Below are 15,329 nucleotides of genomic sequence, written 5' to 3'. Positions count from 1 at the left end.
GAAGCAGCAGCTACAGAGTCGGGCAGGGGGGGGGGGACTGTAAAGCAGATAAAGAAAGACGGAGGTGCAGAGCAGCATTAATCTACTCTATAAAATCCATACAGCTCTTTATAAACTCCCGACCCTGCAGTTTTTATATGCTGAGAAAGTGAGAGGAAGAGAAACGATGGGGAGGACATCAAAAATAAGGGCATGATGAATTTTTGCTCTGAATCTGTTGCCCCTCCTCCTAGATTACATCTACTCACCAACTCATTTTGTGTCACTGATCTCTTTCTGGTTATAGCTGATATTAGGACCACTGTGCGGATAACAACATCAGTAGCCAACAACAACAACAACAAAAAAAACTGTTGTTTTCTTTATTCTCCATTGCAAAGGTTGATCTCTCTTTAATCCACTGCATTGGCTGAGATTAAAAGACAACACAGGTGTTGTGTAGTGTGTGTGAGTGTGTGTGTGCACGCATATACCTCTCTAGCACCCAGATGATCCATATCCATACTGTGGTTTGCATATTCCTTATCTCACATGCTGCTATTTTATGTGTCAGTGTCAGAGGACCAGCCTTACTTTAGGATACTTTTCATATCTAGTGCAATTGTGATCTCTTTACCCAAATATGAAGCTGTTTTATGAGTGTGGAACAAATTTAATTACCTGTCACTACTAAGATGTGATAGATACTGACAGATACAAATTATCTCAACCAACACCACGTTCACCTTTTAGCCTTTGCATACAATTTCCTATTAGTGAACCGTGACAATACATGTGAAATTTTTAAATACAAAGTGGACATAGTAAATTACTGTATTTATTAAAGAGTAAAATGTCAAGAGGAGAGTGAGATAGAGAGAAGCTGATATCAATTGACTTATTGTGAAAGACAGTGATGAATCTGTGCAGTATACTGGAAAAAACAACAAGGCTCAGTTAAAACAGCTCAATACCTAGAAGAAGAACTGGAGGACAGTGAAGCAAAGAAACTATTTGGTTTGCTTGAGAACATTGTGGAAAAAACTGCTCTGCATCCCAAAACCTCTGCTCCGTTTCATTCTCTGTCTCGGTTCCCTCTGTTCTGTGTGATGCTGCTGATTTGTAGGTCATGTGTGGGCATCAGAAATATACTGAGAGAGTGAGTGAGCAAAGGACCCTCTAGTGGTGGGCCTGGGGAAAAGCCTGTCAAATTCATTTAGGAAAAAAATATGACTGTCCAATTATCCCTGCTCAGTTGTGCATGAAGACAGTGACCCAGTTGGAAAACTGTTTCAGATTTCTAAATTTCATATTTTATTCACCAGCGAGTCTCATGTGGTTAAGTGTGAATGGAAAGGGACAAGCTGCGTAAGTATGTCGAAGTTTTCTTTTTTGTAGTGCACTGTCAAATAGCCTGATGTCACTCCTCCTCCAACAGCCCACAGCTGAATAAAAGGAGCAGACGCAGCGACTCGTGTTGCATTACAGGGATGTTGTTTGTTTGTTTTTTAAATCATGCATTTAAACTCTTCTTCACCCTTAAAATTCAAGCTTGATTTTAACAAAGTCATGGCCTCCTCGTACAGCTGTCACAATAAATGATGAAACATATACATTTTAATTGGACTGGAAAATCAATCTTCAACAAGTATTAATGGTCTTAGTCCAGTTAAAATGATACATGTACGCTACACTTGGTATACAATCAAACCGCAAGACACAGTGAGAAAACATGCATAAACCGAGAGAGATGGCATCCCAAAGAGGAGACGGTAATTCTGCAAAATATGAGTCAGTAAGCATATAAAGTTGAAACATGCAGCTTAACTCACCTCTGCAAACAATGCCATGACAGGTGTTACATCAGGACCACTTAGTAATGACTTTCTGGCAGATCTAACCACAGTGTATACTGCATGTAGGCTGTCTGCAGATGGAGGATGTCAGTGTTACAGTAAGTGCAGCGCGATGATATGTTGGCTTTTTTTTTCCATTTCCAACATTAATTAACATGAATGATTACATAATGGTGCCATTTCATGACAGTCTGCATCAAAATAGGTGCTCATCAACACTGCATAGTGGTGTTTTTTCACACACAACAACATACGTTTAGAAAAAACGGTCTCGGGCTCAGTATTTCACAGTTTTTGCTTGTCTATACTCAAACACAAAAGCTGTGACAGTATATTTGGGAAACAGTGTCTCTAAGAAGTAGGGGAAAAAAACGGAATCGAGCTGTTTAATTTTCGTCCATTAAAAAATAAGCAGAGACATTTCTCAGCTTGTGAGGGAATGTGTGAAAAAAGAAAAAGACATAGCTACGAAGAGAATGGGGAATTGAAAGAGACAAAGAGAGGGGTCAGGGAGGGAATAGCTGGTATTTAAAATGAAAATGACACGTGGGATGGTTTCTATTGCGCTTCAGCAGGGTCTCTTGAGATGGGAGTGTTTTAACATTTCCCAGTCTCGTGTGAGACACACGCTCATAAAGAAGGCTTCATTTGGCTCAGGAAAAACAGCTACGAAGGCTTTCTCCCGAGTGAAGGGAGAGGAAATAGAGTTCAGTCCTGAGCCGCACAATGATCAGGGGAGCATTTCCATTCTGCAAATAATGACGCACAGTTAGGTGGCTTAGACGAGTGTGTGTTTATGTGTGTGTGTGTGTGTGTGTGTGTGTTCGAGAGAGAGGTTTAATTTTAACAACTGCATAATCATTTCATCATGGCAGCTTTTCCGTGCATGCCTTAGGTGTTTCAGTTCGTATGAATATGAATGTGTGTGTGTGTGTGTGTGTGCGCGCGCAGCCGTACTGATTTAAAATTCATAGATATCACCAACCCATTCTTTACCTATTTACTCTTTTTACATAAAACATGTCATATATGCTCTTTCTTTTTCTCCTGTTTCCTACATTCACTCTAAATTGCAACCTCGGCATAGATAGTGCAACAGACATGACTGGACTTTCTATATGTAAGGGGCAGCTGCAGCTTAGTTTGTAAGGCAGTTGTCCACAGACCACAGGGTCAGTGGTTCACTCCCTGCTCCGGGCTACATGTCGAAGTGTCCCTGGGCAAGATGCAGAGCCCCACATTGTTCTTGGTGGGTCAGGGGATGAGTTAATGTGTGAATGGGCTTTGGATAAAAGCGCTATATAAGTGGCCATTTACACTGCATCTGAATATTGGTCTAAACATCATTTTGCATCCATCCTTTGACAACCCGTGACATCATGTAAGTGGACCTTAAACTGCAGAGCAATTGCCACCACTGGATTGGATTATTATTTTGTCATGGGAATCCACATAACCTTCGACAATATCACTCTGTGTAAGTGCTTTGCTGCAAATTGTTTTATGTAAACAGCTGTTTCAATGGTGTCACTGTGAACTTTCGCTTTGCCTTGTTACAGCTGATCCCTGCTCAAAGGAAGAACACAAACCACATTTTGTTTAAGCAGTGACTCAGCAGCAATCATCCATTAAGCAATAAGACCCTCTATGAGTGGGTTTTTATTTATTCAGGTTACACCGCGTCAGTCGCACTGTGCTGGGATTGTGCGCCTCCACACGCTGTCAAGTTCAGCCCAACCTGCAGTGCGGCTCTGGACGTAGTCACTGCGAGTCACTCTGAGAGGAAAGACCCAGGAGGACTGAAGGTAGGTTTTTCAGAAAGGTGCTCAGCATGACGGTGGAAATATCCACACGACACGAAACGACAGAATGGGTTGTCCTGTGATTAATGGTGCATCTGGACATTTTTGGGAGACGTCTGTCCATGTGAGCACTGACGTTAGCGCACTTCGTGCTAAAGTTCCCAGAAGTTAAAACGAAAGAAAGCACTTGAAGTTTAGCTAAAAGTCTGCTAGGTTTAGTTTAACTAATTCATCTTAAACGTTGCGTCTTTTATATTTTCATTTGCCCAGATGATAGTAATTGTCAGCCGGCTGCCATGTGTTAGCGCAAGATGACATTAGCTTCGCCGCTAGCTAGCTAGCTAGCTTAAACGGATTAGCGCTAGCAACAACTGGAGAAAACTAACGTCAGGTCAACTGTGGGACTAAAATGAACGATTAACTGGTTTATTTAATCGATTTGTGGCCCGTTTTTGTTTAATTATAGACGAGATTTTGGGGTGGGAGAAAATAATAAAAATACACATTAAGTTACTTGTGTTTTTTTGTTTGTTTTTTTTGACCAGCGTCTTCTGTCCAAAATCCAAAGACAGATTTTCCTCGTTATACAAAACGAAATTGATAGAGCCTCAGAATTGGAAGTTGGAATTACAGAATAATTCTTAAAACTCACCCTATTTTTAACTCTTAGGCAATTGGTTATTCCAAACAGAGTCCATCAACCCCAAGTTCATGGGAATTTCCTGATATTCATTTAACCTATGCCTTCTTTAACCAGAAGCGTCTTGGATGGGGATGGAGTGGAGGAAGACAAAGTGAATTTGCATCTGATCCAAGTAATCAGCAGTGGGTAATGTAGGATTAGTTGGAAGATGAGCAGAGCATGGGTCCTTGAGGAGCAGGCTTGAGAACCAGAACCTGTGCTTTCAGAATATTTATTTAATTTTTTTGGTCCTTTCGACTTATCCCGTGAGTTCCCCAATTTCTACCGGGCTTGGACCGGCACTGCACAGCTGGGGATGGGAATGGGCTGTTAGGGGGACCACTGACCCTGTGGCCAGTGGACGACTGCCTTTACCAACTGAGCTTCAAACAATATCTACCGTAAACAATGAAAAGAAAATGTAAAAGAAAAGTCGGACATTGTGGGACAGTAGTAAAATGAAGCACCTTTTTGGTATACTGTCATAGTATATCATAGAGCTGCAATCCTCATGCTTATTTAATTTTATTTTTCTGCAGGTCAGCTTGTAAAGCATGGCAACATGGGCAGCATTTAAATACAGCCCAAGAAGAGGTGCTTCAAGATTGAATTCTCTTCCAGACTATGAGCCAAGCTCGCACTTTCACCATTCTCTGGTCCATGGGACAGATGATGTACCAGTTAACTTAAGTGCAACTGCACTGAGGTAATGTAAGCAATGGCTGAACTTTATGGCAATTTCAGTAGACGCAGCTTGGACAGCCAGCTATTGACATTTATTTCTTAGATTCTTCCTGGTTCCATAATTTTCAGTAGTTGGAGCATTCCTCAGATTTGAAAGCAAATACAATTGCTTTCTATATTTTTGTAAATGGAATAATATTCCAACGAAAGGCTGAAGCTCAAGCCACACTGACTGTGCTGTCTCTAAATATAGAATGTGGTTTTGCGTTTGAGCTATAGAACAACTGCTTTTCAGAGACCATTAAAAATACAAGGTCAGAAGAAACTAGCGACATAGGATTAGTCATTGCTCTCAATCTTTAACTCAGTACATTCCTACCAATCTTCCTCTTGTGAATCCTAAAAACCTAACTATCTCTTTCTTTTTATTTTTCAACAAACGCAAAATTGGACGTCTAGCGTGAGAAGCTAGTGTAATAAAAGCTGAAATTCAGTACAGTACTTGTTGAGTCTTTCTTCATTAAGAGATTGTGAAATATGAGGGTAGGTTGCTTTACAGCTACTGGAGTGCAGATAAAATTTACATTTGTCTCTAAAGCACAGACACATAGGCTAAACCAGGCTGGTGAGCTGATGTACTTATTTCTGTATGGAATCCATTTATAATAACAAAAAATAAAAAACAATGACCTTATCCTTTAAGCACACTACAGTGGTGCATCTCTAACCTCAATTTGAAACATGGCAGATGACTTTTCTTGCATTGGGACAGACTTAACCAATTCTCGGTTTCACTTCGGCAAAAAAGTAATATTGGGATTCTGTTATATTGCTCAGGTCAATAAAACCAAGCTCTAACCTTTTCTTCTTCAACAGCAATTTAGCTTTTATTGTTTTGAGCCTGCTTGTTACTGAGGTTTCAGTGTGGGCTGGCGAGGAGCCTCCTGGCGAGTGTGTCCAGTCCAAATTGGGCCCAGTTCCAAGTGCTGTCATTTATTGAAGCTCATTAATGGCTGCGCCCATAGTTTTAGGCCAGTGAACAACCCAGGATCTCATTTGGTTTGTGATACTTGTCAAGTCCTTTGTTTGAATGTGTTCTAAAACCTCGTCTTTTTTTTTTTTTGACATACTTTTCATATTTTTCCACTTCTGCCTACTAGCAATTAAACCTTTAATTAAATATGAAGATGTCTCCCTATAGGTTTTATACATTTTTAGCTGTAAACCTGAAAATACAATAAAAGTGATAAAAATGATGGAAGCCATGTTTAATTTTACAGGTCGTTGAATTTTCTTTATCTACTCTTTTTACTTTGACATGTTCACTTAGATTCATCTGGAATGTTTGAGTGATCAGCTGCTTATTTTTCAGATTGCTGTTTACTGTATGTTACACTGAAAGAAACACTGCCCATGCTTGCAGAAATGATGACCATGCAGAAGAGGCTTTACTTTGTGAAGAAGGTGACAGACCCAGAATGGAGGAGGTCTCTATCCCCAGACTCAAAGATAAACTTGATTCTGGAGACATACTCTTCGGAGATGAGGTAAATAAATGGAAAACAGCTAGATGCTGTTGCATAGCAAAGGACATATGCTATATTCATTATATTTGTGATGCTAAAAGATGAGTTTTTTTCAGACTTGCTGGTGTGAAAACATAGATTTGTTAGATTGTTAGATTGTATGTGAAAACTTGTAAGATTCTGTGCTTTACAGACAAAGAGAAATAATGGGGGATTTAGTGATGGGACTGTGCCCTACACTATTTGACCGTCTGACACTGGGTTTCAGGTTTCAAAACCATCTGCACTCACTCACCTCATCTCTGTGAACAACAGAAATGCATAAGAATAGGTTTCAATATTGGATTTTAAAGAATCTTGAGTTCAGTTGAGAATTTGCTGATTGAATGTGAATCCGTTGAAGATTGTTCGGTGGGGAAAGAAGAGAAGACCTGTGCAATTTTTATTTCATTCAGTGTGTGCAGCAATGACAAATTTAAAAAAAATCTAGTTTGTTTTCATACTTTTAATAATCTTAATTTTATCTGTGATTCTGGGACAATTTACCAGACAATCCTAATGCTTAGAAGACATTACAAGATAAAGTAATTATCAACTATCGGTGTGAAACAACAGACATTATGTTAAACTGAAGGGTTGTTGATCATTCGCTACATATTTTATTACTGCTCTGAGACCCCATCCTGTAACAGCAGTGGCAGTAGAATGTAAAGCATACTTTAAAAAAAAATTAAATTAATTCAAGGAACAGCAATTAAACGAATTGCAGATGTTTGGGCACACAATTTGCCTAATGTGACATGAACACTAAGTCAGTGATGCGGCGCAAATCACAATTGATGGCTTCCAAAATGCAGTATAACTCCGATGTTATGCTCAGCGTTCATCTTCCTGATGTTATTAAAAATGCAAATGTTACTTTAACATGGACCAATGGATAAATCCCTTCTTTCATCCAACCGTTCCCTCTTTTTTTCTCTTTCTGCAAGTCATTGACTTCCTTTTTTTAGGAGTCATGTTCGTAGACAACATGGATTCCATAAGCAATTTATTGGCTGTGCAGCTTAATGTGAATATTTTACCACCTTGGAAAAAGATAGAAATTGGGGCTGCTTACAGGACCATCCCCACATTCCGAGTGTTTATCACACTCATTAAATGGTCCTACTTATTTCAATTTTTTTTTTAATGTGCTTACAGTGTATTGATAACAGCATGTTTTCCTAAAGCACCAGAGAAGTAGGTTCAAAGTTCATAAGAGGCTGTGACTCTTAACCAAAATATTGTTTGTTTTTGTTTTTTCAAGGATCGAGAGTCAGATGAGGAACCATCTGTTCTCTCTCTTACTGGTATGTCACCGACTGAAAGTTTAGTCTTGGATGAAGAGCTTTTTGTGAACGAGATGATGGATTTCAAGAATCCAGACAACAGCACTAAGACTGGAGGTGAATTAGTATTTGGTAGTTAACCAAAATCGTGTTTGAGCTGCCTGCCTGACAACTTTTTAAATCTGTGGAAGTCCTCAGTTTTCCATGGAGCTCCGGCTCTGAACAAAGCTCTGCATCTAGTTAGGAATGGTGCTACACGTCTGGTGTTCTTAGGTTTTCCAACACTGCTCATTTGTTTTCACTCCCTAAACTGGCTACTTGTTGCAGCTTGTAACCAAGTTGTATTCTGTGGTACAGCTCTGGCCTTCAGCTCCCTTATACTTCAATGTTATAAGATTGAGAGTCAGTTGACCTAGAAGTATTTCTGTTACTCCACTTTGAAGTATGCCCCGAGAATCTTATGCCCTCTGATCCAGCTGTGCTGTTGTCATCAGAAAACATTGCTTCAGATGAAGGTTCCAAGGACAGGACATGTCTTTTCTCTAAATACATGTTTCCTTCCTCCTTGTGCCGAGAATAATAGGTTTTTCTTTAAATGATATTTCAAGGAATTACAGATGTCTTCTTTGCTACAACCCTGTTCATAATCTTAGCCTCATTTGAGTTCATATTATACTTTTTTAGTTGTTCGAATACAATTAGTACGATAAATTAGTACTACTGGAGAATTGTCACCCTTTTGAAAGAAACATTTGTTTCTTTATCTTTAGGTCAGGGCTTCAAAAAAAACGTATTAATCTAAAATTAAGTAAAAGTAAATAGGATCGTGTATCAACCATCTAAGTTAATTTACTTAAGACTATAATTAAATCATTTTGTATTTACCTAGACTTGGAGATGTTCAGGGTGGTGAAGAGAAAGGCAGGAGCACAAACTATTTTCTTCAATAATTAGGCCTTTTTCACAGGGTTTTTCCACTCATCTTAAACAAACTGCACTTCATGAAACGCAACCATTGCCAGAGGATTTTTGGCTTAAAAGAAACTACAACATTTCTTTTATGCTGAAGTTCTGTGATGAAATCCCATACATTTATGTTCTGTATATGGCTTTACCAGAAACAGTCTAAGGTCAGTAACTACACTAGTCATAAAAAGTTTGGGGTATTCGACTTTCGGGGGACATTTCCGAATGCACTATAACCTTTACAAATGAACTTAATTTGGCACTTTCTAAACTTTTGAATGCTCGTGTCCAACTGTTTAATGTTTCACTACTTATTGTATAACATGCTGTTCTCTAACAAGTTGTTTAACTGCAAAAATGTTCTGATTCAATGACAGTTTGTATTTAAACTGTCCTGTTCATCATGCTGTTCACATTTTGACATCACGAGACATTGACATTTTTTGTTGTGGTATATCCACCACTGTTAGCTTTTATTTCAATACATAGTTTGAGATGAAGAAATCACAAATGTGTGCTACTACTCAAATGCCCTACTTTTATGATATAATATCCCTAGCATAAACGTTTTACATTTTCCATAAATTTCACTCGAAAGTCAAATATCCCTAACTTGTTTTTAGTAGTGTATTTACAGGGCTTTTAAATATTGTCCAAAATAATTCACACAAGTATAATTAGTGTGTTTGTGTCTGACCAATAAACAAAAGGGTCCCAACATTTGTTTTATCAGTTATATTTAAGGCAAGCAAAATGTTGTATCATATTTTAAAATACTCTCCAAACAACACTGACATTGACACCAAACACCTCATTATTATTATTATTATTATTATTATTATTATTATTATTATATAGCTATTCTTTGATTATTTTTCAGTTTGGGAAACTGATGTGCACAAGAATCACATGGCAGCAATAAGTAGTGTTAAGTTTGACAGGCTCCTGAAGATGTGTCCTGATTTCTATGGCTGCAAGAGCCACATGGCAGCATTTGTCTTGACCAGAGGTAAGCTCCCTGTATTTATTGGGACAGTGAACTTGTTTATTTGATTTTCATGATTTTAAAATGTTTTGAATTAGTAATCCCTTTCTGTATACCAGAAAAAAAGTGTGATGTGGAAGGAGATGGATGGGGTTTGGCAAATGAATGGCCTTTCACTCTTACTAGCTTTTGGGTTTCTGTATATTCCAAAATGTGCTAATATCATCACTTATTACTTTGGCTCATATCAGTTGTCCTTTCTCTAGCAGTTGCTTGTTAATAGAACCAAAAAATTAGTAATACATTGGAAGAAGTGTTTCACTTGCTCCACAGAAGCACTGAATACCTCAGGTCAACATCGTGAGCAGTACAATGTTGTGGCGTTGGGAGCTGGACGCTCAAGCTGCAACACATGGCTCTGCTACAATGGGACAATGGTCCATGACTGCCACGCCATTGTCATTGCCAGACGGGCTCTGCTAAGGTACGGACTTAATATGAGTTACTTACAGAATGACTAACCATGTTGTTATCTCAAGAAAGTTTGGAGTAGCCCTTGAGTGTTGCGTCTCTCTACCTCTGATATGGTCTTCAAAAAGTGGATTGCAGCCTAGCTGTCAGCCAACGAAAAAATTCTGCCTCTTCAGCCTAAAAAGCTCTTCTCTTGCATTGGCCATACGTTTATAATTGTTGCTGTGCTCAATAATGAGATTTTCAGTTAGTTTAGATTAATATGTCTGAATCCGAGCGTACAGAAATCATCCTGTTTCTTTAGTTACCAGTAAAATCATCTGTAAAACCAAGTTCAAGCCAAACAAGAACCACATCCATGTTTGACAGATGAGGTGTTATGCATTGTTTCAACATATTGATTGTGATAGTGTACCCAAGTGTTTATTTTATCAAACCGAGTACTTATAAGTATTATTACTGTTGTCGTAGTTGTGAGTTGTTATTATCTTCTTCACTTGCCTGGTTGTCTCTGCTAATTATATTTACAGAAAATGTCATCTCTGAATTACCTCTCGAGTTATGTCCGTGTGATTGTGATTGTGTTTGTGTGCGTATAACAACACGCATAGCCATGTGTGCAGTTGCTTAAACACATTTCAAGTTTGACACTATGTAATAAGAGTTGTTTGGAATGTAATCCTACTCAAATTAAAGTTTTTGGCTGTTGTGTCTTATTTTGAATCAACTGTGCTGAAGAAGAAAAATGTGTAAGTGTTCAAACACTTATGGTCTAGACCGTAATTACATGGTAGCTTTGGAAGTGCTGAAGTAAAAAAATGCCCCAGGTCCTAATTTCAGAAATCCGAACTTTACTTAAATATATAAATGACTTATCCTTTTAAATAATTCGATGAAGTCATGACATTCTAACTTTATTTTAGCATTGTGCATCTTGTGCATTGAAAATGCTGGTGTGCTTCAAAGTGAGAGTGCCTTTTTTTTTTTCTTTCTTTCTTGCATTCAGGTTTCTCTACAAACAGCTTCTGCTGTTCTTTGATGCTGATCCAAAGGCTAAAGAGAGCAGTATTTTTGAGAGTAGCCCAGACAGCCACAAGCTACAGCTCAAACCCAAGATCAGCCTGCATCTTTACACCAACCAGTGTCCTGAAGGAGCTGCTCAAAACTTCTACTTCAAGTAAAACTCTCTACTATTCCCTTCCTTTGACCCTTTAAATGTTTACTCTGTGGCCCCTTGGGATAAACCCCAACAGTTTTATTCAAAGGGACATCTGTACTGGAAAACTTAATAGATACTGTACTGTCCAAAAAGATTATTGAAACTTTATTTCAGCAAGGAGATCATGAAAAGATGTGTAAAAACAGCTGCATATAATTATTACATTGTATATAAAAAAATTGCTGCATTCAATTATTAAATTGTATAGCTGTACCTAATAAAGTGGCCACTGAGTGTCTGTAGTTCTCTTGTTTGCATAATGTTTGTACATGACTTTGGGCAACACAAAATGGCTCTGTAGAATTTTGCCACTAACACACAATATATTATGTGTGTTTGTAATTTTGAGCAGTATCAGTTTTTTTGCTCTTATTTGGAGTGATTTTTAAATGTGGGGGGAAAAAAATACAATGTGTAATTCTGCTCAGGGGCTCTGTGAACAACACCTGGACTATTATGAAGCTGCAGTATCACGCCAAGGGCTCGCTTGTTCCTGTAGCATACCTTGACCCGAGTGTCTGGGGAGCCAGTGTCTGCTGCATGTCTGGTAGTGACAAGCTTTGCCGCTGGACTGTCACGGGCCTTCAGGGAGCATTACTGAGCCACTTCATTCAACCAGTCTACATCAGCAGCGTGGTGCTAGGTAAAGCAGCTTAAATTATTTGATATTTTGGGAATCATACTTATTTGTTGTCTTGCTGAGTGATACAGTACATGAGAAAATCAATACAGGGATTTTTGTATGATGAGTTTCAAGCTGTTTCCTCCTCACAATGAACAAATGGTCTGACTAATGATTCTGTGTTTAAAAGCTGTTATTTTTACACTTTGCTCGATAACATAACATCTTGATTAGTGAGCGTTAGCAGTGCTAGTGGGTAGTATTTTCCAGGATTAAACGGATCATTTTCAGTTTTGTTGCTAAGCTAACTGGTTGCCTTCTGTAGGTTGCCGTGATAGAAAAAAAACTTAGAGGGTACCTGAATAATTCAGTGGGGGCCTAACAGTACAGAACAAGCATATATGTTTCTGTCATAGTTCTTTGTTTAAGATATTGGCATGGGGTGTTTTTCATAATGTTTGTAAGTATGAGCTAAATCACAGCCACAGATCCAATTCATCCATCCATCCATTACCTGAACAACCTATTCTGTTAAGGGTGGTGAGGTCTTTGTGCAGAGGCAAGGTGGACACCAACCTATCACATGGCCACACAGAGAGACGGACAAGCTTGACATTCTCACCTATGGCCAATTCAAAGACCCCAGCCCTGCTGCAGGTCTTTGGACTGTAGGAAGAAACCAGGGCCTTCTGGCTGTGAGGCGGCCAAATTAGTGTCAATCATAACTGTAGATAATGAAGTAGGGCATAACAATACACCCAATTAAAACGGGCAAAAAACAAACCATGTAGTCTCCTGTGCCATTGTAGAAGCTGTGAAAACAAGGTGAAATAAAAAGGCTTCATAACAAGAAAGCAGTGCTTCTGAAATGATACGAAGCCGTGCAGAGGACCAAACGGAACGGTTGCAGATGCAACTATACAGATGTGTGCCCCGTAGAATTGTGAGGATAGAGGGCATCTTGTTCAATAGAGGCACTTTAAAGGGCACTTTTTTGATCTACCGCCTATGGTAGAGTTATGCTATTTGTACGGACAAGAGATAAACTTTCACTATAATTATATTTTGTAATTTTATGTGTGTTAGATTTTGTTACTTTTAAGATGATATTATTTTAAAAAACGTTTTTGTTTCTTTGACTTAGGGGGCCAGATGGCCTTAAATGAGGAAGTGTCTGATATCACCAACAAGCGGCTGGGTGATGGATGGGAGGACTTTGTGTTTCTGCCCTACAAAAAGCACAAAATCGTCTTTCTCTGTGCTGACTACGTGGGGCCTGTTGTGACCTCTCCGCAGCATGACAACCTCAGCATCAACTGGTGCCTTGGGGACAGGGACATTGAAGTTCTGGACAGTGACATGGGATTCATCGTTGATGGGTGAGATACAAGGGCATTCTATAAATAATTATAAATTTTTGGTCTGATGTGTAGTGAACTGCTCTCGTTTAAATTTCACTAATCTAAAAGGTGAAGAAAATGTCTAATGTGCAGTTTCTTATCCTGTACTCCACTTACTAGAGTGTTGACCTCACTACCTCATTTCCACTCCTGCTGGCAGAGCCTGATGCCGTTTTCTCATTTGACAGCCTCGGTGATGCCTGGGGCTCCTGCCATCTCTTGGCATTGGAGTTGTAGACAACTGCTGATGTCCAGTAGCTACAGAGTGACACAGACATTGCTCTCGCTACAGGCGGAGATGTCCTTGAGCAGAGATTACCGCCATAAATAGATTTGCGATCCTGCTTGGTGCTTAGAGTTTAGCTGCGTATTTCAGCTCCTGTCCGAAAGCCTGAACTGTATGTTGCAAGCAGCAGTGTGGCTTAAAGGTTGAGCATGTCCCAAAGAAACTATAACTAGATAAGAAAATAGGCTTCTGGAAAAAAGAAGGGACAAGAATACAGGACAAAGTGTGCAGGGTGAAATGAAGAGGGCCTGAAAGGATGACAAAAACACCTACTGAAAATAGTTTTAACTAAGTTTTATCTGTCCAAATACAACAATTGTACTGTTTTTGATGCAGTTTCATTGCATCGCCTTCAGCTGCAGCAGCCAGCCATTTTTTATGTAATGTGTTTAAAAACCCACTGGACACCAAGAAAATAAGTTAGCCAAGTGGAGCATATAGGAGCTAGAGAGACAAAATAATCTTTAATTTTTGGTGGAGGCCAAAAACACAGCTAAAATAGAGTAACTGTTGTATTTGAACATTCAGTGAGTGAACAAAAATGCTGCTCCCTAAGAGCTGGGTATGCCCATAAACTACTCTTCATAGTATAAACTAAATCAGGGTGTTTGCAGCTTGTTTCTGCTGGGACCAAGGAGCCAAAAGTAATGCAGGTCAAAAACATATTATTATGTTTTGGTGATTTGGTAATTGTTTGGTAATTGTTTAAGGACTAACCTGGAATGGAAATGGATTTATTTGACCTTTTATTTCCCAGCTCTCCTTCTGTGAGTGGGCCTGGTTTCTCCAGCAGACTGTGCAAGAGAGCATTGTACAGTTACTTTCTCAGAGTTGCAAAGCTGAGTGGACATGGCTATCTGCTGGAACTTCCTACCTACCACAGTGTCAAGGTGTGTGAGATGATTTACATTAACACTCAGTGCTCTATCTGGGATCTGTGGCATTGGAGGTCTAAGCTGAATGTCCAGTACATTGTCTAACTCTGTTATTCAGTTTTTGACAAATGTGATGCATGATTGAAATTACTGGTTTGTTGCTTTACAGATGGAAGCTGATGTATACCAGAGTGTCAAAGATCTGGTCAAGCAACAGTTTATGAACATCCATGCTGGTTCCTGGAATTCAAAAAAGCTGGTGGACTGCTTTAGTTCTTGAGCACTTCCAAAAACTGTCAATGTAGATGTTTATTCAAGTTCCTCTTTAGATTTAGTTTTAGTTGTTCTGTGGTAATTATCCTTTAATAGCAAATCTCGTTTTTGTTTTTATGTATAACATTGGTTATTGTTTTCAGTTTGTGTAGGTTTCTGAGAAAAATAAATGAGAGCCTACTCTTATGCACCACAGTGTAGTAGTCACTTTGAATTAGATGTGGGTGGAAACAGGTTGCTTAAAGGCTTCCAGTAAGTATGGGTAGCAATTTCTCTGAAGTGACATTTGGCATGAAGCAACATTATCACCCTGTCATTCTATAGCCAAAAGCTCACACTGACAAAAAAAAAAACAAGTTGTGTTGAAGTAGCAAG

General features: G+C 38.9%; 1 protein-coding gene across 1 annotated transcript; it reads left to right on the top strand.

Annotated features, from left to right (window-relative positions):
• Positions 1-4,859: 4,859 nt before the first annotated feature.
• Positions 4,860-15,324, top strand: adad2 (adenosine deaminase domain containing 2). The gene is made up of 10 exons (XM_067492583.1): positions 4,860-5,025; positions 6,427-6,550; positions 7,836-7,974; positions 9,704-9,832; positions 10,142-10,292; positions 11,286-11,456; positions 11,927-12,141; positions 13,265-13,499; positions 14,564-14,696; positions 14,851-15,324. Exons 1-10 carry the CDS (start codon positions 4,874-4,876, stop codon positions 14,959-14,961), a joined length of 1,560 nt encoding a protein of 519 aa, XP_067348684.1. The 5' UTR covers positions 4,860-4,873; the 3' UTR covers positions 14,962-15,324.
• Positions 15,325-15,329: the final 5 nt, after the last annotated feature.

This window comes from Channa argus, chromosome 22, assembly GCF_033026475.1.
Source record: "Channa argus isolate prfri chromosome 22, Channa argus male v1.0, whole genome shotgun sequence".
Taxonomy (NCBI): Eukaryota; Metazoa; Chordata; class Actinopteri; order Anabantiformes; family Channidae; genus Channa; species Channa argus.
Note: the sequence above shows the minus strand (reverse complement) of the source record. Positions and strands in the feature narration are given on the sequence as shown.